The sequence below is a fragment of the Camelina sativa genome, chromosome 1 (assembly GCF_030686135.1).
Source record: "Camelina sativa cultivar CO46 ecotype springtype chromosome 1, ASM3068613v1".
Classification (NCBI taxonomy): Eukaryota; Viridiplantae; Streptophyta; class Magnoliopsida; order Brassicales; family Brassicaceae; genus Camelina; species Camelina sativa.
Genome location: NC_141880.1, coordinates 8,924,348 through 8,952,342, shown reverse-complemented (window position 1 = coordinate 8,952,342; position 27,995 = coordinate 8,924,348). Strand labels below are relative to the sequence as shown.

At 36.0% G+C, this 27,995-nt stretch overlaps 6 protein-coding genes, 1 long non-coding RNA gene and 2 pseudogenes across 10 annotated transcripts; 2 read left to right on the top strand and 7 right to left on the bottom strand.

Moving 5' to 3' along the window:
* Positions 1 to 4: 4 nt before the first annotated feature.
* LOC109124566 (DNA polymerase I B, chloroplastic/mitochondrial) lies at positions 5 to 5,945 on the bottom strand. Its single transcript, XM_010510754.3, has 12 exons — positions 5,106 to 5,945; positions 4,012 to 4,750; positions 3,706 to 3,897; positions 2,785 to 3,464; positions 2,030 to 2,504; positions 1,822 to 1,917; positions 1,507 to 1,599; positions 1,225 to 1,419; positions 946 to 1,038; positions 654 to 860; positions 485 to 574; positions 5 to 394 (listed from the first exon to the last, which is right to left on the bottom strand). The coding sequence occupies exons 1-12, from the start codon at positions 5,216 to 5,218 to the stop codon at positions 233 to 235; spliced, it is 3,135 nt and encodes a 1,044-aa protein (XP_010509056.2). The 5' UTR covers positions 5,219 to 5,945; the 3' UTR covers positions 5 to 232.
* LOC104785509 (putative serine/threonine-protein kinase PBL23) lies at positions 5,433 to 7,573 on the bottom strand. Its single transcript, XM_010510731.3, has 5 exons — positions 7,080 to 7,573; positions 6,795 to 6,976; positions 6,524 to 6,713; positions 6,047 to 6,441; positions 5,433 to 5,945 (listed from the first exon to the last, which is right to left on the bottom strand). The coding sequence occupies exons 1-5, from the start codon at positions 7,213 to 7,215 to the stop codon at positions 5,685 to 5,687; spliced, it is 1,164 nt and encodes a 387-aa protein (XP_010509033.1). The 5' UTR covers positions 7,216 to 7,573; the 3' UTR covers positions 5,433 to 5,684.
* A 2,835-nt stretch (positions 7,574 to 10,408) lies between these two features.
* LOC104785499 (protein FATTY ACID EXPORT 6) lies at positions 10,409 to 11,992 on the bottom strand. The gene is made up of 3 exons (XM_010510721.3): positions 11,485 to 11,992; positions 10,847 to 10,934; positions 10,409 to 10,732 (listed from the first exon to the last, which is right to left on the bottom strand). Exons 1-3 carry the CDS (start codon positions 11,681 to 11,683, stop codon positions 10,660 to 10,662), a joined length of 360 nt encoding a protein of 119 aa, XP_010509023.1. The 5' UTR covers positions 11,684 to 11,992; the 3' UTR covers positions 10,409 to 10,659.
* A 140-nt stretch (positions 11,993 to 12,132) lies between these two features.
* LOC104785481 (purple acid phosphatase 18) lies at positions 12,133 to 14,824 on the bottom strand. 2 transcript variants are annotated; one of them, XM_010510704.3, is made up of 5 exons: positions 14,406 to 14,824; positions 13,321 to 13,989; positions 12,926 to 13,114; positions 12,746 to 12,834; positions 12,133 to 12,529 (listed from the first exon to the last, which is right to left on the bottom strand). In XM_010510704.3, exons 1-5 carry the CDS (start codon positions 14,553 to 14,555, stop codon positions 12,307 to 12,309), a joined length of 1,320 nt encoding a protein of 439 aa, XP_010509006.1. In that variant the 5' UTR covers positions 14,556 to 14,824; the 3' UTR covers positions 12,133 to 12,306. The 2 variants fall into 2 exon arrangements, with proteins under 2 accessions (XP_010509006.1, XP_087311620.1); XM_087455494.1 differs by lacking the exons at positions 12,133 to 12,529; positions 12,746 to 12,834 and adding an exon at positions 13,207 to 13,257 and having other exon boundaries at positions 12,928 to 13,114; positions 14,406 to 14,609.
* A 523-nt stretch (positions 14,825 to 15,347) lies between these two features.
* On the bottom strand, positions 15,348 to 17,039 carry LOC104785468 (uncharacterized). Of its 2 annotated transcripts, none has more exons than XR_015560165.1 (4): positions 16,743 to 17,039; positions 16,542 to 16,618; positions 16,288 to 16,357; positions 15,348 to 15,620 (listed from the first exon to the last, which is right to left on the bottom strand). It is a non-coding gene; the product is annotated as an uncharacterized LOC104785468 (long non-coding RNA). The 2 variants fall into 2 exon arrangements; XR_015560166.1 differs by having other exon boundaries at positions 16,715 to 16,942.
* Positions 17,040 to 17,448: 409 nt separating this feature from the next.
* LOC104785443 (uncharacterized) lies at positions 17,449 to 20,505 on the top strand. The gene is made up of 6 exons (XM_010510666.2): positions 17,449 to 17,970; positions 18,496 to 19,198; positions 19,286 to 19,517; positions 19,648 to 19,710; positions 19,804 to 19,905; positions 20,273 to 20,505. The coding sequence occupies exons 1-5, from the start codon at positions 17,625 to 17,627 to the stop codon at positions 19,867 to 19,869; spliced, it is 1,410 nt and encodes a 469-aa protein (XP_010508968.2). The 5' UTR covers positions 17,449 to 17,624; the 3' UTR covers positions 19,870 to 19,905; positions 20,273 to 20,505.
* Positions 20,231 to 22,841, top strand: LOC104785458 (putative tetraacyldisaccharide 4'-kinase, mitochondrial; annotated as a pseudogene). The gene is made up of 9 exons (XR_015560155.1): positions 20,231 to 20,367; positions 20,705 to 20,902; positions 21,009 to 21,132; positions 21,238 to 21,465; positions 21,565 to 21,714; positions 21,808 to 22,017; positions 22,125 to 22,177; positions 22,313 to 22,393; positions 22,498 to 22,841. The product of XR_015560155.1 is annotated as a putative tetraacyldisaccharide 4'-kinase, mitochondrial (transcript).
* Positions 22,842 to 23,880: 1,039 nt separating this feature from the next.
* Positions 23,881 to 24,553, bottom strand: LOC147949688 (zinc finger BED domain-containing protein DAYSLEEPER-like; annotated as a pseudogene).
* A 1,233-nt stretch (positions 24,554 to 25,786) lies between these two features.
* Positions 25,787 to 27,400, bottom strand: LOC104785438 (exportin-2-like). The gene is made up of 2 exons (XM_010510653.3): positions 26,092 to 27,400; positions 25,787 to 25,992 (listed from the first exon to the last, which is right to left on the bottom strand). The coding sequence occupies exons 1-2, from the start codon at positions 26,563 to 26,565 to the stop codon at positions 25,927 to 25,929; spliced, it is 540 nt and encodes a 179-aa protein (XP_010508955.1). The 5' UTR covers positions 26,566 to 27,400; the 3' UTR covers positions 25,787 to 25,926.
* Between the last annotated feature and the right edge of the window lie 595 nt (positions 27,401 to 27,995).

Genomic DNA, 27,995 nt, shown 5'->3' with positions numbered 1-27,995 from the left:
AAAATTTCAAAGTTAAAATCACTTACTACTCTTCAAGCACTGTCACAAACCTACTACTTACACAGCAATGTGTTTTAACATAAAAAAAGAAAAATGGAGACAATTAGCATTCATTAGGATAAAGAAAATGACCCTTTTTCACAGATATATGAACAGATTTTCACAGGGCCAATGAGACAAACAAAAATCCTCAAAGCTCTGCCTCATTGTTAGGTTTTTTACTATTTTCCTCTTATTTGCCAGCATACCAGTTCTGAGCACACTTAGCATCAACAGATAAGTCCACTGAGAGAATATTCTTGCCGTTGAAGGGTTCACTCATGCACTTCACTACTATGTTTTTAGCATTGTCCGCTGACTCACTAGGTCCTTCCAAAATGACTTCATCATGAATCTGTGTGTAGCCCAAAAGGAATCATTTAGATAAATAATCATCTAAGCTTTTCGTTATGTAAAGAATCAGTGAGAACTGAGAAGTATTTACTTGTAGAAGCAATTTCCAACCAAGCTCTTTTAGACGTTGATTTGTTGATATCTCCAGCATAGCGCACATAGCAACATCAGCTGCGCTTCCCTGTATTAATAGTGGTGATTGAGGTTTAGAGTCGATGAGAGTTCAAGATGTTTAAGATCTGATGTCAGCGCATACAAACCTGAACAGGAGTGTTGATTGCTGCTCGTTCGATATGGTTCTTTTGGGCACGTGAACGGTATACAGGGAATTTACGAGCCCTTCCCAACAAAGTGACTACATACCCATTTTTTATAGCTTCTTTCTTGCGTAATTCTTGCCATTTGCGGACTTCTTGTCTGTCATTATACCAGAGATCAACTGTTTCTTGAGCTTCTTCTCTTGAAACCTAAAAGGTGGAAAATATGCTTCTGTAAGCTTATTACAATATATCAAGCATGTTCATATCAATTGTAACGGCTTTCTTAATATACCTTCCAATCTCTAGAAAGTCCAACAGCGGTCTTCCCATACGCAATCGAGAAGTTAAGCATCTTTGCTTTTCTTCTCTCAGAAGCAAAGGCATCCTGAATAAGTAAGAAAATAATTTGCCAGCTTTTAGAAGAATTCAGGAACAAAGTCTACCTTCCCTCGTTGCACTAATAGAATTGTTCTTTTTAAGCTATATAAGCAAAAATGAATAAAAGACTTAGAAACCAAGCTTTCTAAGGTTTTCCCCAAAATCACTGTTAAAACATAAAACAAGGATTCACCTTCAATAACGGCACTGGCGGCTTCTCTTGTCCAGGTTGTGGATGCCATTCAAGGAGCACTTCACCATTTTCAACAGCTTCACGAATATGTGGATACATATTCATGGCTGTTCTCGAGTGGAAGTCTCCACCAGCTATGAAAGCTTCCATCATGCTTTTGCAACCAGTAAGATGTGCTAGAATCCTAAGTTCCAGCTGAAGATTAAAAAAACCCGTCTCACAGTCAACAAGTGTATTAGCTCACTAGTCATAAAAAAAAAGTAGATATAACTATAATTTCACCTGTCCATAATCAGCAACAATCAATGAATTTCCAGGTGATGCTATGAAGGCCTGACGGATCTTGTACCGATCTTTCTCCAATGCCGGTTGGTTCTAGACAGAAAACGATTAAACTCAACACACAAATTCGAGATGTACTATGCTTCCAAGTAAAAATAGACATTGCGCATTTAAATTCCAAAGATGTACTAGCTCATCATACCACAACATTTTAATTTTCTACAAAGGGTTCATCAGTAGAGAAACTAGAGAAGCTTAGTTACTTGATTGCATCTCCATCCAAGCTAACTCTTAAACTAAGTTCAAGCCATGTACCTGCAAATTTGGCCTTCTAGCAGATAAGCGACCAGTTTCAGTGTTAATATTCAGGGAGCAGTGGACACGACCATCTTTTCCTGACACATTACTTCCCTGTCATTTAGAAAACCAATTCCATAAAAAAATAACCTGAAAGGATACGCTATTGGAAAATAATTCAGTAGCTCAAAATCCAGGGAACATTGTTTTAAAAGAAAAAACATACCTGCAAAGGAAGAATAAAATTTGATATTAAGGAATCAATGGAGCAAACTTCGCATAGTGCGGCAATAGCATGGCAAGCCTCCTTTCCACTTTCACCCCCTCCAAACGCATCAAATGCTGTTCCATAAGCAGATGTGTTTGATTCATCAGAGGTATTGGAGTGTTGTGTTTCTAAAATTTCATCTGGTAGCGAAATAAAATCATCATCTCCAGTGTTTTCCTCTAGAGAAGTATCTAAAACGCCATCCGCATAGTCATATTCTGCAGAGACTTTCCCAGCTAAGGCTTTCAAGGTGTCTCCACTAACAGAAGGCCAGCCTGAGGCAGTGAACTTTTCAGTGGGTAGAGGATTGTCGCTAATCCTATGCAATTTGATATTCCGGAACTTTGTGGCTGTCTTTTTTCCTTCTTCAATCACCTTATCAACATTGGGAACTTTGAAAAGTTTTTCATATGGAAGATCCTCACCATTACAACTGTAACAGAAATTAACAAAACTTAGTATCAGAAATAAGCACTAAGAAACGTAATTATGAATTCTTGTTTGGCATCATAATGGGTAGAAAATCTAGTTCACAAACTCAATCTGAGAGCTGCATGTATGTTTCTTGATTTTAGCAAAGAAAAAGATTACAATCTTCACCAAATTCTGAGACAAGAGTGTCATGCACTTAGTTTTCTTTGCAAAGATAACATCTATTTGACACATACATGGAAACATAAGGCAGTCCAAACCAAGACTTGCAAGAAGCATACCTGTTAGTAATGCCACCAAAAAAGAGTTGTCGCAATTGCGTGTCACTGCCAACATTCATATGCTTCGCATCTGGACAATGTTTTGAAGCCCAATTTCGGAACCTCGAAACAGCAATATCTTTTTCTGCTTTGGCTACAATCTCAATCTGCGCCAGATAATCCCTATCTACAAGAATTCCTTCCTCTTCCATTTTGGCAAGAAGTTCAGCAAAAGGTTGCCAATATTCTTGGTAGAAATCAAACATGTTCTTTTTTGATATTAGATGTCCATCAAGAAACCATTGCTTCACTTGCAGTTGTTTCTTCATGCTCTCATAAAGCTTTAGTGTGCTTATCGAATCCAACGCCGAGTAGGAAATCCATGCTTCTCGATCGTCTTTTTGTAGCTCTTCAACAGGAGGAACGATCACCAATTTCCCCTCTGATCCATCTTTTTTCAGTTTCCCCTTGCCGAAAATCTTCTTCATTGATATTTTACCAAATAATTCTGCTTCCTCCTTTGTCTCAGTTCCCCCAAGAACTCTTGGGTCACTTGTAAGTGCTTCGAGCGAATATCCACCAGATATCCGTCTTGATGAATCCCACAATCGTGCCATGTGCATCGTATCACCATGGAAACCAGAAAGCTTGATTCCATAATTTCTGATAATGTGGTGATCAAAGCTGTAGTTATGCCATACCTATAAGTACAAGAAAAGGTCAAGGTTAAAAATGATTTACACAATTAAAACAAAACATGATTCAGAAGTCAGTAGTGCCTTCAACTATACAAAGGAGAGGCAAGGTGAAGAAATAGCCAATCGTTTTTTCAAGAAAACACACAACAAGAGAGAAAGCTAAAATAAGAATTTGAAACACCAAATTATCCAGAATTCACTAAATAAATAGAAACACAGCAAGTTGTTTCTCGTTTTAGCTCACTTTTTTTATTGATGAGTCTTCGAAAAATGGCTTAAACTCAGCCAAGATATCCCTTCCACTTTCGCCAAGCAAATCTACCCAGATACATGATTTTCCATCTCCAAAATCGGCTTCTGATCCACAATATAAACTGAAACATATCATCTCCCCATGGTCCACAGGTGTTTCAGTCTTCACATCAATCCTGGACACCTACAGAATTGATTACCAGAGTACAAGCAGTATTAAAAGAAGCGTCTAGAGCATTAGCATTTCTAAGCCATGTGAACAACAATGTACAGTATTAGCAAACACATGACCACATACCTCTGTATCGCAAGCATGGACAAGATTCCTATATTCATTCATGAGCTTAGCCATGGTTTTCTTTGCAGTATACACATCATCAACAACAAAAACTCTCTCATATATTTTCTTGAGGTTTGCTCGGACTTTGGACAGGTTGGTACATTTTTCCACTTGGGAAACGGTTGCTGATTTCTTATAGCTTGCATTGTCAAGAGACGAGTCACTGTTAAGAGGTCTTTGTTTTCCATGTGTATCCTTATCTCCTCTCAGAGTCATGTCTGTTTTCCCCTCAGCCTCAATATCCTTGCTTGGTAATGCAATGACCGGTCTTCTTATACTATTAGTTTGCATAAATCCATTCAGTTCTCTATCAAGTGTGGTAATATCACTTCCTTGCTTCAGCTTGTAATCAAAGTTCTGGCCGTTTCCATAAGATTGGACATCATCTATTTTAGGGACAAAGCCTTTGAAATAATAACTGCCGTTACCAAAAGCATCATCTTGGTTGTTGTTAGCATGTTCGCCATTTCTTCCTCTGAAGTTATTGACTTCATCCCTCCAAGCACTCACAGCTCCAGCTTGTTTCACAGTTGGCGGAACCATTCTTGCCGTCTTCGAACCCAAATTAAGTTTCCACTCTCCACTAAACTCAACAGAGGACGACCGTTGACGACCCGAATGCTGATACCCATGGGAACCCCCACAATCAGTAGCAGCAGTGGAATATCCGGAATTTCCATTGCTAATAGCTATTTTCCTGCAAATCATAAGCACCAAAAATGGTATCAACACAAAGAGAAACAACCTTCAAGCTCAGAATAATAACCAAACCCCCTCTAACTTAAACAACAGCCGAATCCTAAATAACTTTTTTTTGACACTCGAGTATGAAACCTTCACAAGAACAACTTAGCCTCCTAAGTGAGAAACTGAATAGCACCTTACCTGCTTTTTCAACTACCCCAAAACTTGAATCGTCACTATATAACCAAACAAAAGACTTACGAAACAGAGCAATTGACGAATAAGTAAGCTAAATTCTCGACGAACCCTTCAACTAAACTTCAAAAATGAGAGAAAAAGAATAGATAACAAAAAAAAAGGGCGTAAACCTGGAAATGATTCTACGGCGAGGCACAAGAAAAGAAAGAATTGAAGAAGAAACACGAGGACGACGCGAAACCCAGAAAGAGGAAGGAGAGAGGTGACGAAGAGAAACCCCCATAGCCGTAAGCGAAGCTAATCTCCCCAGCTTGAAGGAGGAATTGGGTCTTCTTCCAGAGAGTAGGGTTTATCGTTTGTCGATTTTGTCGTTTTTTTCACAAAGCTGAGCTGGTAGCCATTACTCTCTCTCTCTCTATGACAAACCCTTAAACCCCTTTACCCCTTTTTTATCTTCCTAAATTAATTAACACAAATAAAATTAAAAAAAAAAGACATTTTTCCAAAAAAAGTTGGGATTTTTTTTTTAATTCTTAACAACGAACGATGAGTAAAGTCTGAAACTTTCGCTCAAATCCAGAGATCATCATCGATTAATAGAACAAAATTCTCAGTAAAATTCTTTAAAATTTTCTGAGGGGGACTCGAAAACTCTCATTTAATATTCTTTGGTGAATTCGAAAGTCCTCAAATCTCCTAAAAACCGATTATTTAAAATTACAAAACAAACAAACCAAAAAAAAATTTGCTCAAAGTTTGGATCTTTCGTCTTCTTCTTCTTGTTCTTCTTCTTCTTCTACAGTTTGTCCATCTTCTTCGGTTTTGGTCATGGCTAAGTACTCAAGCGCAGTGACTACATCGCTCATCATTGGTCTCGTTGCTGCTTCTTCTTGAAGACACATTGCTGCTACTGCAAGCGCTTGATACAATCCTTTTATTGGATACTTTCCTTCTAGCAATGGATCCACCATTAACGTGAACTTTCTCCTATCTTTGAACAATGGACTCGCCTGCGCATTGTATAATGCAAAACCCCAATTAAGAAAAACAAATCAAGGGTTTTTTTTTTTTTGTCAGATTGAGAAAAGTTATTGCATTATTATTATTATACCCAAGTGACTAAGTTCTGTTCTTCAGTTGGTTTTGTGGTGTCAATGACTCTTCTTCCTGTGATCATCTCCAAGAACACGACCCCGAAGCTGTATACATCGGATTTCACAGTGAGCTGTCCTGTGAGAGCATACTCAGGCGCACAATACCCGTATGTTCCCATCACTCTCGTTGACACATGAGTCTCCCCACCTGTTGGACCAACTTTAGCTAAACCGAAATCTGAAAGCTTTGGGTTGAATTCTTCGTCAAGCAATATGTTTGAGGCCTTGAAATCTCTGTAGATCACAGGAGGATCAGCTGTTTCGTGTAGATACTCAAGCCCTCTCGCTGCTCCTGCTGCAACTTTCATTCTTGTGTCCCAATCCAACGGCTTCTTCTTGTTCCGCACCAATTCTGAAGTATATATGTAATCTTTCGAAATGTGTGGATGTATGTGAAAGTACATGTAGTTATGGTGTTTAGATTGTTATGTTACCTAGAAGATGATCCTCTAAAGAGCCATTTTGCATGTATTCATAGACAAGAATCCGTTGATCCCCGTCTGCGCAGTATCCAACCAAATTGACAAGGTTTTGATGATGTAAGAGACTCAACATCATGACTTCCACAAGAAACTCTCTGTTCCCTTGGTAACCGTTCCTGTCTAGCTGCTTGACTGCAACAACCTAAACATGAAAGAATCAGAATCAAACCGCTGAAGAGAATATGAAGGAGAGAGGTAAGGTGAATGTTGGTAGTAGAAGTACTTTCTCCGGGGTCTCTATGTGCCCTTTGTAAACCCTTCCAAATCCGCCTTCACCGAGCTGATTATCCGGGTTGAAGTTCTTGGTGGCGACGCAGAGCTCTCTGAATGTAAAGATATGAGCACTGATGTTCCCTTTCCCGAGTTTTGCTATCTCCTCGGCTATGTATTTTCGCCTACTGCTATCTGCAGGTATGTGCAAATACGTCTCAGCTTCGTTTAGATATTTAATGAATTTGAGAATCTATCTACATAATGAAAAAAAGGTAAAAAAAAAACTGGGACGGACCTGTTTTAAAAGAGATGTTTTCAAATGTAGTTATATTGTTCTTTGCATCAATGCAGTCTTTGATGCTTTGTCGTGATGATGATCGTCTGGTGAACCGTTTCTCAGACATACAACAGAACAAGCAATTTATTTTCATTCTGTATCTGTATCTTCCTGGATTATTACTACAAGAAGATGATTGATTACTCCAAGTTCATGAATGTTTTTGAAACCTCGGATCCAAAAGGGATCGAGATAATTCTCAGACGAACAGATTCTTTCTTTTCTTTTTTTTTTTTTTTGTGTAAGATGGCACAAGGGTTTGCTGAGAAAATAAGAAAACAGGTTTGGCCTTTGAAGAAACCAAAAATGAATCTGGTCTCTTTTGGCCTCAAAAGAAGAAGGAACAAACAAAAATGAGAATTAATTTTTGCTACTAAGAATCCTTCCCTTATGTTTCACTGTTGATTTTGTTTTCTTTTTTTCTTTGAAAAGAGAGAGAGAGAGAGATGGTTAAATTTGGGTGAAGAATCCATTGGAAGAGAGTTAAAGATCAAATAAGCTAAATTTAGTTTTGTTGGATTTCAAAACATGTTTCACTGTTGATTTTGTTTTCTTTTTTTCTTTGAAAAGAGAGAGAGAGAGAGATGGTTAAATTTGGGTGAAGAATCCATTGGAAGAGAGTTAAAGATCAAATAAGCTAAATTTAGTTTTGTTGGATTTCAAAACATGTTTATCCATTTCTATATTCCTATTAATATCCTCTTCTAAATTTGACATTTTAGAGAGAATGATATATACTAAAACGTTTTTGTTATTCATAGATTTTACTTGCAGATATTGCAGTTTGAAGTCAAAGTTACAAGCACTTAAAAACTAAACTGAAATAAAGAAGCTCACAAGAATTGCCATGGCTATTAATGCAAAGGGAACTTCTATTGTTTTTTCCTCTGACGTTGATGGCGTAGGCTTAGAAGCAGGAGGCTGACTTCTTACTTCAGGCAATGGTGGCTCCGTGACATTTGAGTCAACTAGTAATGGATACGGAGCTTCATCCGGAGTCAAAAGCTTTTGATTTCCTAAAGATCTGAGATCACCTGTCGGAACCGTACACAGGTTGCTGTAACACTTGTTCTCTGCAATCAAATATTATCTCAGATTGGCGCAAGGAAAGTTAAAGAAGCAATAGAGAGAAGATGCTATGAGTGTTATTAAGTTTACTTATGTATCTTGCAGTGGTTGCAGGGAACTGAATTTTAACACATTCAACCTTTTTATACTTTAATATAAATTTCTTTTTATTATATGATTATAATAAATAATAACTGCAATTAAATTGCAAATATTTTCCTTAATAATTGCACATATTTTCCTATTGAAATTAGTAATTTAATAAATAACTTTCTTGTTAGAATTAATGATATAATAGATTACTTTTGGTTTTATGTACGTTCAAAAATATTAATTGTAATCCTTTTATTTTTACGATTTTATTAGTTTTTTATAATTATTAAATAAATTTCTTTTCACATATGTCAAAATATTATTGATATACTTGACACATGTCGCGATTATATGAACTACTAATTTTGAAAACTAATATTTATACTATTAAAGCACGAATACTCATGGACCTGACTTTGTTTTGGTAATTTTTAAATAAATTGGTTAGTAATCAATAATTATTAATACATTAGTACATCATGGAATTAAAATTCTTTAACCATTCAAATTAAGTCAGATCCCACGCGGGTCATTTAACACACGATTAGTTGACCCAATTATCTCTTCAAATATATTTATTATCTATTAATCAACTATAATCTTGCCTAAATCTTAATCGGTTAGAATATTTAATTAAGGAAAGCATATAAATCAAAATTAAATAAGAAAAACGTTTAAATAATAAATCAAATCTAAATTTCTGATTCTTTAAAAATATTTTAGGAAAAAACGAAAAAACAAGAAAAAGAAATTTACAGTTAATATTTGTGCATATTTTTCTTCACAGTTTTAGGAACAAATAAACAAATCCAGTTTAATTTTTAAAAACAATTTAAAATATAAATTAAATTAATTTAAAAGGTATTATAAAATAGTAAAACATTCATTATAGCCTTAATAATATAAAGTTAATTAATATATAAGAATATATGTTAAATTAATAAAAATCAATTCAAATATATTTTAATGGATATATAAGATATTTTAAAATCAACTTATTTGTAAGTACTCTCTAAAACACAAGATATGCAAGAAATATCTTTAAAAAGATCTTATGTAACTAATATATTTTGTAATCATAATAAAAATAATCTATATTTATGAAAATAAACTATTTCATGGATTACATTTGTTGTTTAAGAAAAAGTATAAAAATTCTTTTTTTTTTGAAAAAAGAAGCAAAATTTTTTTAATTTATATTTGTATTTCTAAAGAAGCAAAGTAATTACCCTAAAATAAGTATTTAAAACTCTAAAATTCAATAGTTACAATTGGTTGAGTATATTGTATTACTAGATATTTATGCATAATTGAATATTAATAAGTAGATTTTTAATTTATTTACTATTAACAATCTAATATTGTAGAAGGAAATAAATTATCTGTAAAAAAAATGTGAGAAAAGCATAAAATTTAGTTATGTTCTTACCCAATATTTTTGGACGATAAAAATTGTCTAATAGTTAATTATTTAAAAGAAAACAGTTCTGGGACATAATTTTTTTTACGGATAGGGACGAGATGAAACAAGACAGGATGGGACGATATGTCTTTGCCATTCTAAAATAGTTACGTGTAGGTTATATACGTGCAATAGTTCAAACTAAAACCAAATTAAAATCTGATATTTGGATTTAACACCTTTAAGCATACCACTATCGTTTTAAAAAAACTGCAAAACAATCATTGTATATCTGTTACCGTGCAAAGGATTAACAATGTTTAAAATATACTTATCTAAATATGTTTTAACATTTACAATGTAAGTAAACTAAATCTACTACTCAACACTATTTAAAATTTCGAAACTATAAAAAACACATAAACCAAAACATTTTATGCATTCTAAATATACATAAATTAGTTACAATTACCTATGTGTCACCTCCACTGATAGGACCTTTAGCTTAAGTTTCCCTTTTCATCAGGGCACATCCTTTTCTCCAACTTCTGCAAAAGAATGATCGCATAGCTTGGCTCCGGCTTCAATATTCTTGCAAAAGTTAACTTATGACTGCAGTCATGAATCAATGTATACTTTCAAACACAGTTCAAGATTTGTTGTTGTAATGGCACAAGGTACAAAGAAGTTTAGAGGATCAACTTCCATATGGATCATTTTCCAGTTTTTATCAAAACGTCAGATATCTTGGTATATAATATGGCTCAACAAAGTTTGTGGTTAACAAAAACACATGACAAGAAAACTAATCTCAGAAACACATAAGACCATATGCATTTCTTTGACTAATACAAGCTATTAAGGTGTTATGACAGCAGCATTGTCAACAACACCGTAGAGATTTCTAATCGACAAATTCAACAACAGTGAGTATCATCTGCATCCAAGAAAAAACCAGAGCTGCCTGCATAACCATCATTCAGCTTTTGATGGGAATTTATTTCCACCAGTCGCAATCTTGTATACGTAGAAAGAAGTCATGAGAGCACTGCAATACAGATACGGTTCTAAGGTTAAGTCAATGGAGTAAGAAACTAAAACTACCAAATCTTGGATGCAAACAAAAATATCTGTGACAGGAGAAAAGAGGAAGATTAGTAACCTGATCCCAGCAACCAAACCAGCCGGCATAATCTTTCCAGTCAGCAAGTAACGTTGTCCCATGACTAGTGTGAGAGCAGCTGCGATTACTGTATCAAAAAAAAAAAGAAACATTCAACCAGTTTCAGTCACTGAAGAATTCTTCAAATAATAAAACGCAAAATCGATTTTGTGAGCTAATTTTGTCTAAGGTTGATGATGCTGTGTCAATCAATGGCAAGAACACTAATTAAAAAAAGCAGGAATCGACTCAACTACAACATCTTACAACTCAAACAAGACACACCACCCTTTAACCTTGTTGTTGTAACCAATGCATTCTAAATTGTTTCATTTGCAATAAACGAGAGACACTACTATTAAATGCTGCTACAATTGAAGACCCAAACACAACCAAAACAAAAAAAATGTTGGCTTTTCATCTTTGATTAGCAAATCTAGCATCATCAACACGCAAACCAGATCATCATCATCATATTCATATAACCAGACTACTTAATTCAGATCTCTAGATCATTAGTCTTCTAACAAGATTCTAAACCTTAAATAACAAAATCAAACCACTCCTTAAATAAGTCAATTAAATAAATAAAAAACCCAGATCGCTGAAAAGGAAAAGAAATAGATAAATCTTTGAACCTGTCTGGAGAACAATAGCGATATACGAATTCTTCTTCTTCTCAAAAGCTTTGAGACTAATATAGCCAGCGAGAATGAGTAACAACCCAGTGCCTGCACCTCCGGCGAATGACGTAATACTTCCTTTTTTCATATACCCGATTAATCCTCCGCCGATTAGAATCATCCCGTACGGGATAGTAAAGCAAAAATCATGCATTTTTTTTCTTCTGGAAACTTGGGTTTTTGGACTATAAGATTCTCGGGTGAATGAAGAAACCTGTTAAAGAAGCGATCGTAATCTGAAAGAGACGACGATCTATGAATTTTTTGATTGATGATATATATAAAACAAAAAAAAAAAAAAAAAAAAAAAAAAGAGAGAGAGAGAGTAGTGTGGTGAGCGCGTGGAAAAGGTCCGCCTTTGTTGTTCTTTCGTCAACGGTATTTAGACAACTAATCCCCCACTTACGGTCCATCATTTTTAATTTAATGGCCTATTTGTTATCTCATTACTTTAATTTATTATAGATTAATGTGATGATCGAATGTTTTGGTATTTAAAGATAATGACAGTTGTTGTACCTAATACAAGTGAAGAGAATTTTTCAACATTGTTTGTTTTTGTATGATACATTCGTTGAACCCGTAAAGGTTGCGACTTGTGTGTGCTTCTAGAGACCTTTTGATTATAAATATGGGAAAACAACACAAAACAGAGAGTTCAAGTTTACAAAATTATGAAAGTTGGAACTATGATTGTCTATGGAGTTTGATGACAAGCTTTATAAGGTTTCTATATATACTTACTTAATGACATACTATTTCACTACAAATCTCACTTTATGGTTCCAAGAGCATTTTCCTGAGTTCTTCTTCATGCCTTTTCTTCACACATCCCGAGTTCACAAGAGAGTTTAACCAAACTTCATCAGACCTTGTTGGCTCGTCATCGTCGTTCCTATGCCAGGTCCATAGCGCGTGGCTTGAATTCACCATCTGTAGCTCCCCATGTCCAAAGCTCGCTTCCCTGAATACTGACCACTCTGGCGATGGATCTTTGTACCTGAAAGTTAACAACCATGATCCCCTTTTAATATAAATTTATCAACTACTTTCATCATAAAACTACGGCATCCAAAGTGTGATTAGTTTCATCTCAAGAATCTCAGACACTAAGATGATTATGGACACATCAGAGGATTCTTGTTCATAGTTTTTACTTATAACATAGAAAAAATGAAATTTGATAAAGCATTAAGTAACCAGTTTGAGGAATTACTTGCGAGCCAACCCTTCTCTGTTTCCTCCATCACCTATGGTTATGTGTATGGGACCACATGGATCTGATTTACCATTGTTGACACGTTTCTGTTGAACAGCACAATTAACCAATTAATACCATAGCTGACATGATTTTTCTGATGACGCATAAAAGAAACTAACACAATTTTAAGCATACCGTGCGTTCATAAGCATGGACATGACCAGTAAATACGATATCAACACCGCTCGCATAAAGCAAAGGCTCCATTTCTGCCATCATGTCATCACCTTCATGCTGATGGGCATCGTTACTGTTATACCATGGTACATGGAAGAGTACTATTAGCCACGGAGTTCTTTCTCGGTCCACCTTTGCTAGATCAGCCTACACATATCATAGATAACACCAAAATAAAGTCCACGAACTAAAACAGCATCTGCTGATAGGAAGCAGTGACAGCTGAATCTAGAATCTACCATGTCATAGAACAACACAGTGCTATGGTTACTAACTGCGTAGAGTTAGACCTGCACATGTAGCAACAAAAGGTATATAGACATAGCAAAAGGATGATAAGTAAGAATTGTCACCTTTAACCAACGGTATTGATCTGAGTAGCGATCGTAATCAGTGTATGAGCCAAGCATGATGGCATGTACACCCGCAACCTCAAAAGAATAATAAAGATTTGAATTCGATCCACTTTCCTCATACGGCATCTTCCACCTCGAGTTGAAAGATACAAACTCATCAACTATAAAAGGAATATTCTCTTTCTCATGGTTTCCTTGTGTCACCATCCACGGCCTCACACTTGCCAGAGGCTGAACCAGCTCCCCAAACGTGTCCCACTTGTGCTGCATATAGTCAGCGTAAGAAAGATCCCCGGGAAGTAGTTGCACAGCGTATTTGCATTGATCGATATGATCTAGAGTCGACTTGGTCCAACCGGTTTGTCCAAGATCCCCAGCCACAGCAAAAGTAATCGGGAAATGAGCTGGTGGTGTTTTCAGATGGAATTCAGGTCCTTCTCCGCCACAACGGTAGTAATAAAGAGTGTCCGCTTCCAATGGCCCGATGACTGTATGATGTATCTTCCCTGACCTGTACATTATATAGCTGTAGGAGGTGCTTTCTCCTTGCCCAAGATACGAGTATTTCCCGGGAGATGTTCCATATTCAACAAAGGAAGGAGATGATTTGTCACTCGTAACCCAAGTCACTCGCATATGTTTATCTCCAGCCAATGAGATATGCACCTGCAAGTAGAAACATGACCAAATCGATATGAAAAGAGAACCTATGATGGATGATGTTCAATATCAACTGAATCATGCACTACATAGCAATAACTTCATTTAAACATCAGTAACATATATAAAAATTAATCTCCATTGTTATATATTTTAAGCAAATTGTGTACTAATTGTAGGAGCAAACAATACAGAATAATCAGATTTATCCATTTGAAAACGACTTCAGGACATGAGCAAATGGGATTCTCTAGAGTATGTATTAATCAACCCCAAAAAAATCGGATTTTTCATGTAAAACAGAAATGAGACCCACATGCAGTATAAGAATAGACAGAGATCAGACCATACAAAACATGATTTTTTTCGGAAACGGATCAAATCAAGAACAGAGGAGCACAAGGGAGTCTCTAAATTAGTACCTGCTCGGGTTGAGAAGAGGACTTTTGTTCCCATGGAAATTGCAAGGCTTCACGAGGTTTAGGCCGGACGTAATCATCTGCCGCCACAGAAGCGAAGATTATTAACAGAGACAATGTAAGGAGGAGCAGCGACCTTGCCCACTTTTCCATATCTAAGAAGAGGAGAGGATCTTTTCTTTCTTTCAGATTCAGTGGGAAAAAGGAAATCTTATAGCTAAGCGGGGATGCCACGTCGATGACCAAATTGCCCCTGCTTATATCTCGTGTGAATGCGTTGATTTTTTATTTCAGATTGGATTAAAACAGTACTTCGGTCTGTTGTCTTGTCCAATTCCAATATGTAATTAAATTATTTTTGTTGTCTTGTCCCCAAAAACCTTTATTTTATTATAGTTGTGTTCTGGATTTGCGGATAATCTGCTCTTTTTTTCTTTTTGAATGGTAGCAATATAAATTCAATATTTGAAAAATCGTGAAAGTAAAACTAACCAAAATTAAAGAAAAAAGAAAGGCAAATGAAAAGTTAGAGAAAAAGCTTAAAACAGTAAATTGGGGTGGTGACCAAAAAAGACAAAGGGGAGAAAAGATCCTTAGCTTACACGCAAAGAAGATAGAACAAAAATAAATGCCAAAAGTTCATGTCGACCAACAATAATGATATAAAGGCAACTCCAATGGGGATATATTTTAGGGTCTCTTAAGATTATTTATTAATAGATTTTGTGTTTTGAGTAGATTAAGAACTTTGTGATTGTTAATTAAAAGTTTTCCTTCTAATGGTGGGTTCTTATTTTGAGTCTTTTAATTTAATTTTTTTTTTGAAAATAAAAAATTTAAATTAGAATATGAAATTATTGCATTTGAGATATATGTTTATAAAATTATTGTATTTAAGATATAAAATTATTATTGTATTTGAGAGTGAGTTGGGATGAGAAAATATTTGAAACTTGAAAATGAAGCAGATTGAATATAAGAGTGCTTACAATCAAGAGTAGCTGATTCTAGTTTGCTATATATACAAGTTTATTGAACAATAATTGTGGAAAGAAAAACACAAAATGTGTTCATGGGAAGGAAAAACACAAAATGTGTACACGGGAAGGAAAAACACAAAGACTTATGTTTCATTCTCTTGTGCAGAACCACATACCAGTTTCGTTCTCTTGTGCCGACATGAGATCACAAGGTTCATGAGAAGAGCAGAACATAAACCTGCCGAGGATAAGCAAACAACACATGAGATAAGAATTAAAAACAGAACAAAACCATGTTATAAGAACAGAACCATTTTATAAGAACAGAACCATGTTATAAGAACAGAACCATTTTATAAGAACAGAACCATGTTATAAGAACATAACCATTTCAACAGAACATAACCATGTTATAAGAACAAAACCATTTTAACAAAACAAAACTATGTTATAAGAACAAAAACAATTTATAAGAACAGAACCATGAGACATCACCCGAAAAGTCCCCCTTGTTATAAGAAAAGTCTCACAGAACCATTTTAACAGAACGAACCATGTTATAAGAACAAAACCATTTTAACAGAACATAACTATGTTATAAGAACATAACCATTTTATAAGAACAGAACCATGTTATAAGAACAAAACCATTTTAAGAACCATCTTGACTCAACTGGAAATCTGAGTTTAAGTGTTTAACTATTACAACAACCTACCAAGCATTTGTGTTTAAGTATCACAAACGAAACTATCAACGACAACAACAAAGCAAGACTTCAAGTTAAAATTCTCACAACACAACACATGATTAAAGACATCACAACACAACACAACACCTAAAATTCTCACAACACAACAAGAAGAAAGACATCAAATCAGCAGCATAGGGAGCTGAAGCCGATTACAGATTGTCGAAATCGCTTGGTAGGCATGGCTTCAAGGCTTCTCATCTGTCGGATACTGATGTCGGACCAACTGATACATATATACAATTACAAATCAATCAAACGTCATTACTGATAAACAATGACTTGATCCTATGATTGAAACAACACAAATCAGCAATCACATATATCAAAATACCGCAGGATCAGTTTCTAAAGTCGTAGACAATAATACTACCCTATAGTAATATATAACATTGGAAAAAAAAACTTACAGTAATCTCTCGGTCATCTTTACATTAGCATCACCAAGCAGCAAGAGACACTACAGATCCCATTCCTTCAATTCCTCCTGAAAAACACACACGCACACATAAGTACAGATCAATTAATAAACCCTTATTCATCAAAAGCTTGACGACAAGGATCAATCAAAAAGCCTGATTACTGATCGATCAATTCAAAGCCTCTAATACAAATTTAAATCCTAGACGACGGATCAAAGAGATTTTTTTCTGTCTTTCTATAATCCTTGTACTTGGAGAGAGAAACACCAAGAGAGAGATTGAGAGAGAAAGAGATCGAGAGAGAGAAATGTTTTTTTTTTGGTCGGAGAAACAAAAGTTTTTTTGGTTCTTCTATTTTTTTGTCCAGCCAACGAACATTCGACATGTACAAGCTCTTAAACCATAATCGAGTATGCAATATTAGAGTCTCTTTTACATTTTTTTGTTTAATCTAATTTTTTTTTCTTCTCCACTAAAACCTGTGTTAGAATCCTGCGTTGGGATAACCTAACACATTTAGGATTGAAAAACCTACAAAAATGATAATGGGTACGGTTCTTTTTTGGTTCCTTTTGTTTTAATTATAAATAAATATACCTTTGAAACACATTCATTTCACTTCTTTTTTTATGTAAAACAAATATGGTCCACTTATCTCCTTGGATGATATAATATGTAAGAAAATTCGAGCAACAAATATGTAAAAAGTGTAAATAACTTTTTAAAATTGAACTAAATTATATAGTTTTGGAAATAAAATGCCTAACGCTTGATATTAGAGTAGATGGACGTTGTTAGGAAACCGCTCAACCAAATTTCATTATGGGCTCAGTTTTTGACGGCCCATTTATTATATCGTTCTGTTTTTTAGAGTGGAAAAAAGTTATCACCGACCGCATGAATGAGAGACTATCACTTAAAATATTTTAAAAATGATGATTTGTGCGCTGAGGCGGGCAAATTTCACGAAATCTCAAGCTTCTTTGGCACACCAACGCGCCCAATTCCCATGTCTTTTGAAGACTCTTCCTCTCCCTCTCCCTCTCCCTCTCCAATCCCTAATTCATTCTCATGGATTCAATTGAGCCGCCATCGTTTTCGCTAGGGTTTGATCTTGATGCTGCATTGGATCCCCAATCTGATTCCCATCAAAACCCTAGCTTTTCCGGCGAGCATTTAATTGGGGACGAGCCTGAGCCAGAGCCAGAGCCGGGACTCACGGTTCCAGATTCCGATCAGGAGCTTGAACCAGATTTTGCGAGCCCTGTTCTCAAGCGGCTGCGACGAGGGATTAATCCCAACAAGTGTCCTGCGGAAGATGATAGAGGCGTGGCTAGTGAGTTGCTAGGTTGCAGGGAGGATCGGGATGATGATGACATCGAGGAGTTTTCTTCTCCAGAGGATTCGTCTCACACGGGTAAATTTTACATTCTGAGCTTTTGTTTCCTCTTTCCGAAATATGGGTCTTACTTTAACTGATGTAATTGAATCGAACATTGTTAGATTTCTTATTAAACTTTTTATGAGCTAATTAGCCTTTTCACTCTTTGGGTCTATGTTCGAATTACATTGGGAAACTGGGAAACTTAGGCTTCTTGGATCGGAGATACATTGATATTGAAAGACCATCCCTAGTTTATTGAGTAATTTAGGAAGTTGATGCAAACCCTCTTCTATTTTAGTTATCTGGATCAGTTTGATGTGGTTCAAAGATGAAAACTTGATTGCAGTTGTTGACACTAGTAGGTAGAGTGGGTTTGGTGGAGTCTTCAGGCTGAGAATTTGGTGTTTGCATGGACATTAATTTAACTTGATTAAGTTTCATTCCACTCAAGTGGATAGATGCTTAACAAAAATTCTCTCGGCTGCTTGTGATGTATTTACTCTTCCATCTTTTGTTGGTTTCATCTTGATATATACCCTCTTGTATTGCTACATGCAGATGCACCTGCATCAACAAGGAGTCATTTTTCTAGTTGCAGCTCAAGGGTACCACTTCATGGTACTGGGGTCTTGTCTAATCAGCCTTCTATCTCCCGGGGTAAAAGAAAGCAGTCGGATGTTCCAGCATCTGCTGGCTCTGGGATTAGTTCTGTTGCATCCTTGTTTCAGAGGTCAACTCGTAGTCCTCTGCGAAGGTTCCAGCTTCTAGATTCAGATTCAGATTCAGAAGATGACCGTCCATCCGCCAGCAGAGATTTAAGCGGAGTAACTACAACAACTAATTCATCCTCAAAGGATAACCTATCTGTTCCAAGTAAACCAAAGAGAAAGGAACCTGGATCTATCCCCTGTATTAAAGATCTGTGGAAAGATTTTTGCCCGGCAAGTTCCAAGATTCAAACACCAGCTTTGGATGATGTTTGTCAGGACTATTTTAGCTCTATCAAGACGACTAGCGCATCTCAGAAACAAAGCAGCGCTGTGGCAAGTAGTAGCAATAGTGGATATCATAACGAGACTGGCTTTCAGCAAACTGGGCAATTTTTGGATTTGTCCCACCCTTCTCCTCCATCTCATCGTTTCTTCTTGCATAGTGATCCAAGGATCCAGAATCTAGCTCGACAGCGGTTACCAAACTTCTTGCCCCTGGGAATTGTCAATGATAGGGAGAGCCAGCGAGAGGTGTTCCTTGTTGATTATATGTAGGTTACTCCTAATGCCTTTCTTATTTTGATACTTAAAATCTTCTGCTTTCTGGGGATTGACATATCTTTCGAATGCCATTTCAGGAATCAATTTGGCAGCAAAGGGAGCTCGAAAACTGGAGCCTCTAGCAGCAAAAGCTCCAGAAGAGGGCAAACAAAGTCAAAGGTTTCAAAGGGCCAAGAGAGCGCACACACTTCTGGAGGCTGGTTGAATCCTAAAACGAGTTCTGCAGCTCCAACGGATGCTGGGAAAAGGCGTGTATCAGCTAAGAGTGGCTCTGCAGGTCACTGGTTCACATCCGCAGAAGGAAGGAAGGTAGGTTTCTGTTTCCACAATTAAGAAAAACTACATAGAAATCTATGTAACTGGAACAAATGTAAAACACACACGCAGACGCAAGGGACGTCTGAAACTTTGTAGTCTCTGATTTTTCTTGCCCTTGTAGGTTTATATCTCTAAAACCGGACAAGAGTTCGCAGGTCAAAGTGCATATAGATGTTACAAAAAGGTCAGCATCTACTGAAGCTGGTTGATATACCATCTGATAATGTTAACCTTCTCTGTGAACTAATTCATTGAACTGTATTATTGTTGTCCGCAGGAGACAGGAGGCGGGTTTAAGAAGTCCAGAAAGAAACGACAGCCAAAGAAGAAGGCGAAGAGTTAAAGGGAAGGAAGCCATTGTTTCCTTCTAAGAACTCAGGTAGGATACTGCGAACACAAACTCTCTTTGACACATATGTATACGTTGTATTAGTTTAACATTATTGGAACCAACAACTTCATCAGCAAAGGTGTGTTCGTTAGGAAGACTTTAGTGGTCCATGATGATATTAGCAACGTGTTTCATTTCATTTTCAGTATTTTATTTGTGTAGCACACCTCCATTGACTCCTCCTTCCTATCTTTAAATTTCCACCTCTGATATATGAATCTTGGAGTTTTGTAAGCTCTCTATATATCAAACAATGTATACAACAGATGCAAAGAACCTGGAAAGCCGATGTGTCTGTGATCAGAAAGTTTCTCTAAATTCAGAGACTGATGGGTTTCTTCTCAAATATTTTCAGCTGTTTCGCAAAGGAATCCTCTGGATCTAGGGACTACATCTGTGACGGTGGTGTTTGTGTTCTACGAAGATCCAAGACCCCGAAGCTTGAAAAGGGTTAATACATTTACTTTTAGTTCTTGAAGCTATGTAATCGATATTTTTTGTATTTTCCAATTTGTAAAGATGCAAACTGAAAGAGATTCACGGGTTAGCACAGATTTAATTTTATATGTTATACAATTTGGTCAGAAATCATCATGATTCATGAAATTTGTTGACTAAAAATTTGAATTTGATCCTTGAGATCCTCCTAATCATAAATTCCAACACCGATGAGTGCCGGTTATTATAGTTTTTCATGTACCAATTTTTGTAAACCGAAAGACTGGATTTCAACCGGACTTTATAATATCCGTCTTGGTTAAACGAACAGCTTCTGTTTGCCCTGCAGAGTAGAGTAGTAAATCAACAAGTCAATGGAGAAGGTGCGGAAGGTGGTGAACGAAATTGCATACACGCGAGACCATAGTAAATCCCCTGCACTTCACCGCTCTCTCGTTCCCATCCTTACACTCGCTTCTTCTCTATATGGAGTCGCTCTCCAAATCCGCCGCTCTCTCTACCGCCTCTCATTAGTACAGAAACACCGGTGAGTTCTTCTCTCACTCGATCAATTTGAATTAGGTTGTGTTTTTTTTTAATCGATTTGAAATAATAACGTATCTGGAATTAAAAATGTAAATTTGATGCTGAAGATTACCGGTTCCGGTGATCAGCGTTGGGAATCTGAGCTGGGGTGGTAATGGGAAGACGCCAATGGTGGAATACATTTCTCAATTCCTCGTTGATTCTGGACTTTCACCTCTTATCCTCACTCGTGTAAATCCCCTCCCATTCTTCTTCTAATTGTTATATTACTTTTGAATTTTAGAGTTGTTTTATTGCGATTAACTTGTGAAATTCACAAAAATACTTCACTGGCAGGGTTATGGTGGTGGAGATGAAGCCAAAATGCTTGAAAGACACCTTCGAGGTGGACCGGTAAAGATTGGGATTGGTGCAAACCGAGCAGCTACTGCTGCTTTGTTTTTCGAAAAGTATGGCTGTGTAGATCCTTCTAGTATAAGGACATTCTTTGATCTCTATGAAAGAGCAGAAGCTATGAACATTTCGCAGAAAATTGGAGTAGTTGTTCTAGATGATGGGATGCAGGTATATTATTAACCAAAAGGAATCTGAGATTTTTTTTGTCACCTTGTTTGTGGCTGTTTACTGCACATTTCAAGACTTGCTCTCTTGTTTGGTAGATAGCATTGGAGTTTGTCTCGTGATCTTGAGATTGTGATGCTTAACGGGATGAATCCGTGGGGAAATGGTCATTTGGTTCCCCTTGGTCCCTTACGTGAACCTCTTGTGGCGCTTGAGCGGGCAGATGTTGTAGTAGTACACCACGTGGACTTGGTGCGCTGACAACTCTCTGTTTCCGTTTTTGTTTATTTCACCTTTTTTTTTGGTGATGATGATTATTGAGGTTTGTTGTTTTTGATCATTCAGATGACTAAACAAAGCCTCAGAGATATTGAGAACATTATACAAGGATTTAAAAAGTCGATACCGATTTTTTACTCCAACATGGTGCCCAAATACCTGTTCGATGTTAAAAATGCTAAGTCACATCTAGCTTTAGAAGCGTTGCGCTTTGCCTCTGTGCTATGTGTTTCCGCAATTGGATCGTCTGACGCATTTGTCAAGAGCATCGAGATGGTAAGTTGTTTTGTGCTATTATGTAGTTTCATGCTCACTGGAACTTGTTACAAAGATTCAGATTTTGCAATGCTAGGTTTCTAACTAGTGGGTTATACCTTTTACAGACAGGAGCAGGTTATGTTGATAGACTAGTGATCATCATTTATTTGAAGCACAGGTACAATGCTACTAATTTCAAAGCTATTTTATGCGTTATTCTCTATTTATTTTAGTGCCATATACGTGAATATATACAGATTCTTTTTACTTAAATCAAATCAGCTTTGATGATTTATCGTAATGAAAAATGCAGGATGTCGAAACTATGAAGAGGAGAGCAAAGGGACTAGAGCGAAAATCTAATTCCAAGCCTGTCATTGTGGTAACTGAAAAGGTGAAGACAAGTTTCTGTCTCTTGTTGTTACTTGCATTCATTATTAAGTTCAAGTCCAGAGGCATGAATCTAACTCTATTTTTATTTTCTTTTTGGGGAATTAGGATTATGATAGAGACCCGGACATCCTCAAATGTCTGGACTCGTACACAGTCTTGGTTCTATGCTCTGAGTTGCAAATAACTCAATTTAGAGGAACTGATGAGGATAGCTTTAAATCTACATTTACGAGAGTAGCTGCTAAGTTTTGTGTTTCTAATTAGATTCAAGGTTTATCTTAAGGCAAAAAGACCTTGTATGCTTGATCTTAAAACGGTATGTTGTTAAGGTTTAGTTTGTCGACGGTGTTACTTTCAAAGATGTCCAACACGATGGAAAAGCGTGGAAACTATAAACTAAAGTCCCGGTTAATGATTCATCTTAGGGGTGGACAACTCCGTCTCCGATATATGATTTTCCTGCGGATAATTTACATTTTGAGCTTTGATTCGAGAACTGAGCTTACGATTATTAAAACAGTCCGTGTTCTGAGCTACTCTTATTAGATACTAAAAGCTTGGTTGCATTTGGTAGCTCCATGTGTTTGGAGCTTTCAGCCAGATAATTTGGGTCTCTACTCAGACATTGAGATTAAGTTGACTACATTTTCCTTTCTGTGGCATCTTCATGTACCACTTGCCCCCTAAAATGCAGATGCATCTGGTCAAACAAGAAGTTCTTTTTCGTGTAGAACTTCAAAGCTTCCATCTAGGGGTGTCAAATTGGTTAAACCAAACCAAACCAACCTAAACCAATTGAGTTTTAGTGTTTAATGGGTGAATGAGTTAATGGATTAATGGATGAAATGAGTTTGGATCAAACCACAACCTATTTAGCTTAATGGATTAATGGGTTAAATGAGCTGACCACTTTGTATCATCTACTATTTATAATCTTACAAAATCATCAAAGCTTGTGTAAGTTTTATACATAAACTGTTTATGATAAACAAGATATATGTCTCTATTTAGATTTTGAAAACCAGAAATTTTAAACAATAATAATCCAGAAAATAACATCATTGGTTTTAGTTGTCTTCTAAAATCTTCTTCTAAGATGTCTTCTTTAATCTTCTTCGAAGCTGTCTTTGACACCATTGTTTCCCTCAATGTTTTCTCACCATCTCCATCTGAAATCAAACTCTACACGTGAAACAAAACTCAAACGTTCTAAGTCAACATAATGACAAGAGAAAGACAAGAAAACAACATTCTAAACTCAAACAAAATAAAGACAAAGAACCTTTGAATGGTGGTGGTTTTAAGTCTCAGTCCTGTAGGGAAGGAAGTATCAACAAAATGTTCTCCCACAGAATTTGGATCCGATCGAATACTAATTATCTCGCCATTTTCATCTACAAATTGTAAGAGAATATATCAGTAATATAAACTAATCCAAGTATAGCGAGATGATAAAGTATAGTATTGTTTACCTTCTCCATCCACCTTTTAACCATGTATCCAAGAACGAGTGCATAACAAAGCTTGCACGTTACTCGGAAGAAGACGGAATATATCAGTAATATAAACTAATACTGAAGGAAGACTCAACAGCTACAGTGGTTATCGGAATGCTAAGAATATTCATGGCCATGTATGTTAATGCACCGAAACGGTGTCTGTACTCTCACCAATAATGCAAAACATTAAGATGAGGATGACTTTTCATCTCTAACTTTGGTTCCTCTAAATACATACACAAAGCAGACTTCCCTTCTTCCATATTATCAGGGACATCATCCAAATCAAACAAATCATGTCTCATCATCCAAATCAAACATGTTAGATTGCTTCAAGTCAGAGTACTTAAACTTACAAGTATATAAAGTTAGAAACTTACATCTTGTACGTCCAATTTACCTCGACCTCGTCTAGGAGCAGTAGAGTCTGCTCTTGTAGAACTTACAATTGGAGTCAAAGGAAACTCTTTTCGATATTCTTCAAAGAGTTTATAAAGCTCACTCTCGAGGTGATTTATATTTGCTTGTGAAGTAAATGGAACAAGCTCATCATAGCAATGCTTCAAAAGTTTGAATTTTATTCGAGGATCTAGAACAGCTCTCAACGCAAGAATAACATTGTATTGCTCCCAGTATTTATCATATTTCAGCATCATCTTATAAACTATCTTTCTAATCACATTGTCATTGTGATTCCTATTCACTTCCAACAAACATTGAATCTTCCATACATGCCCAAAGTAGAAGTTAGATGTAGAATAACTTCTCCAGACATCAAAGTAGTAATAATATAGAAGGACATCAAAATCTCAAATCAACTTTGCTCTTTTCCAATCTTGAGTAGAGGGACAATGTTTGTAGTGTTTGTCAACCATTTTAAACATATTTAAAGCACTCATACTTTAAAACCTTCTCTAGCAATATGTAAGTTGAATTCCATCTATGTAGAACATCCAAAGACAAAAGAACTTCACCATCACCCTCTACGCATTCTCCAAATGTTATACGTCTAGACTTTGAGCCTTTTGAATACTTAATACTTTCTCTAATCTTAGTCAATGCACCACTAATAACAAATAAACCATCTTGGACAATAAGATTTAAGACGTGTGCACAACATTTCACATGAAAAAATTCCCCTTTACGTAACAAATTATTATCTAAATTAAGTGTATCCTTTAATATGTCTTGTAATATTTCATTAGCTGTAGCATTATTCAGAATCAAACTAAACACCTTTTTCTCTATCCCCCACTTTTTAATCATTTATGAATCCTACTAGCTAAAGCATCACCAATGTGAGGATGAAGTATATCACAAAACGATAAAATTTTGCTATGTAATATCCATTTTGCATCAACATAGTGTGCAGTCATAACTATATATTCATCTCCATAAGCAGTAGTCCAACAATCAGAAGTCAGACATGTCATACTAGGAATTTTTTCCAGCTCAGACATTAATCTCAGTTTTTCCTTTTCCCAAATTTTGACCACATCAGTTGTGTGTTAGTTTGATTAAAAAAAATTTGGTAGATGATTTGGTAGTGTGTATTTAATTGTAATAATAAACTACTTCACAAAGTGAAGAAAAATGAGAGAAACAAAATAAGTAAATAATGTTAGTTTGATTAAATTTTTATTGGTGGATGATTTGGCGGTGTGTATTTAATTGTTATAATAAAGCTGCATTAAGAAGTGAACCTATCAACATATCTTAGCTTTTTCATTCTCCGATATTCAAGCTAGCAGTAAACCAAACAACATCTCTCAAGCGTATCATAATAATCTATTGAATAAAAATCAAGATTTCTAGTCTATTGAACCAAAACTTAAGAAGTCGTGGTTTTTTCCCTTTTTCAAACTGGTTTAAAGTAAATAAGATACGCATGGATTTGTTGCTTCATTTTCAATTAAAAGTGAACCCTTTTTAAAAAGAAGAAAAAAAAGTATGTGAACAAAAATTACACTCTCATGGCAATTATATATGTAATATGGATGCAAAACTAATGAGATGTCATTTGGAGTGACATTTTTTAATATGAATGTGAGAAATATGAGAGTTGCTCTGTTGTCTCTCCATCTCCATTGACCCCTTCCTCCTGCCAACAAAAATTGCCAGTTCTCATAATCTTGTTCCTGAATAAAAAAAAATCATGAGGAGTATGGCAAAATATGAAAGTAGTAGAGACACAACTTACTTTGAAAAATTCACAGTTGTACCGAGCACACAGCTTGCTCAAGTATGCGCGTTTGTCTTGACAGAGGTACTTGTCAATAATCTCTTTGTACCTGGTAGTGTATTGAGGAGAAACCATCGACAAAGAATTACACAAGGAGTGCAACAGATCTTTAATGTCTGTGAGAGGATCCTTTCCTGTCATGGCAGCAGCGAAACTCTGTGAGAGTAGCTGTTCATTGTTTGAAACAAGTTGGAATATAACATCCAGCATCTCGCCACAGAGCTTATCTGTTGATCGATCCAGAAGAGCTTGAGATTTAAAAATCAGACTCGTGGAAGCAGCTGTGGTTAGTATGATCTCGTTGGTCTCAGTGATCAGCTTCAGACTAGGAGCCCAGCAGTCCGTCAGAAAAGCAATGAAGGCAACCAGAGTAACGGAATCGACATAGTCCACAAGTTGATCTGTTCCATGGAAGACCAAGAAAATAGACATTTAGATCACTGTAGCTTTCTCAAAGTCGACTGGAGTTTGGTCTTCGTAGGCGGTAAAAAGAGCAATCCAAATGTTTCCCATGTAAGGTGCAATCACGTCGTAGTCCAGTTTCTGTATAACCTCACTGAGCACATGGAAGTTGTGCTCCTCTGTGATGGGACATGAAACCAGATCTTTAAACATATCCAGAAGATGAATCAATCTCTCTTCATCGCTGATTTCACAAACCAACATAATCTGGTAGATGCATCCCAGTATATATGGATTATACTGGGATTTTCAAAAAGCCACATACAAATTGACCGAAGCTTCACCATGACCGTTGATGTTATCCTTATCCTTGAACAAAACTTCCAGACATATGGCTGCGTATGATTGGAATCCGTCAGATTCCTCATTCAGCATTCTAAACGATACTACTATGACATTTTCTCTCCAAGCTGTAGAGACACGGCCTTGATGGGCAGCATCGGCTAAAAACCTCAATGTCGAGGCCTTCACCACCATCGGAGAATCTTCCATATGCAACAGAGGTATGATCCGCATCATAGCAAAATGTTTGGCATCGAGGAGCATCACAGTAGGAGACCGTACCATAGTTGCAGCAAGTTGAACTCCACATTCTACTTCCGTCCAATCCATTGAACCAACCAGGTTAACATCCGACGACGACTCTGGGGAGCGACCGGCGGAAAGAGAGTGAGCCCTCTGATTGCGCTTAGACGTCGCTGGGAATCAACATCCGCCGCTCTGGTTGATCCGAGGACCGGCCCTCTGATTGGGCTTTGCAAGACCTTAAAAAAAAAAAAACATTAAAACTATCGGACCGAAGCCTAATTAGTTCTAAACCCACTCAATAACATCTATAAAGCTATCCCCTACTTAATATTTTGGAAGTACATGACTTTTTTTTGTAGACTATATAATAAATATATATATATATATATATGATTTTTTGGTTATAGACTTATGGCATTCATGATTTAGGTGTATCATAATATACATGTTAGTTTGATTTTTGGTAATTAAGGATAATATGCATTTAGTTAATTATGGTAACATATACAATCAATTATAGGTAACATTTAAAAGATAAGGAAATCTTTCAACCTAATTAAAACAAACATATGTGATTTTTCTTTCACTTTTATTTGTTTTAAATTTAAATTATTTTAAATTATCATAGAATATAATTAGTTAATAAAATTTATTAGTTTTTCTGCATATAAATTGATAATTTTATTAACTAAATATATTCTATAACAATTTAAATAAATATAAATGATTCTGCATACGAATGGGCATGAACTTTGATTTATCAAGCACTGAAATCATACTATAATGTCATACTTCAAAGTCTTACTATTAAAACCAATATAAATTGTTCAATCTATAAAATATTCAAGCTTTCATAATATTATTCTTTTATA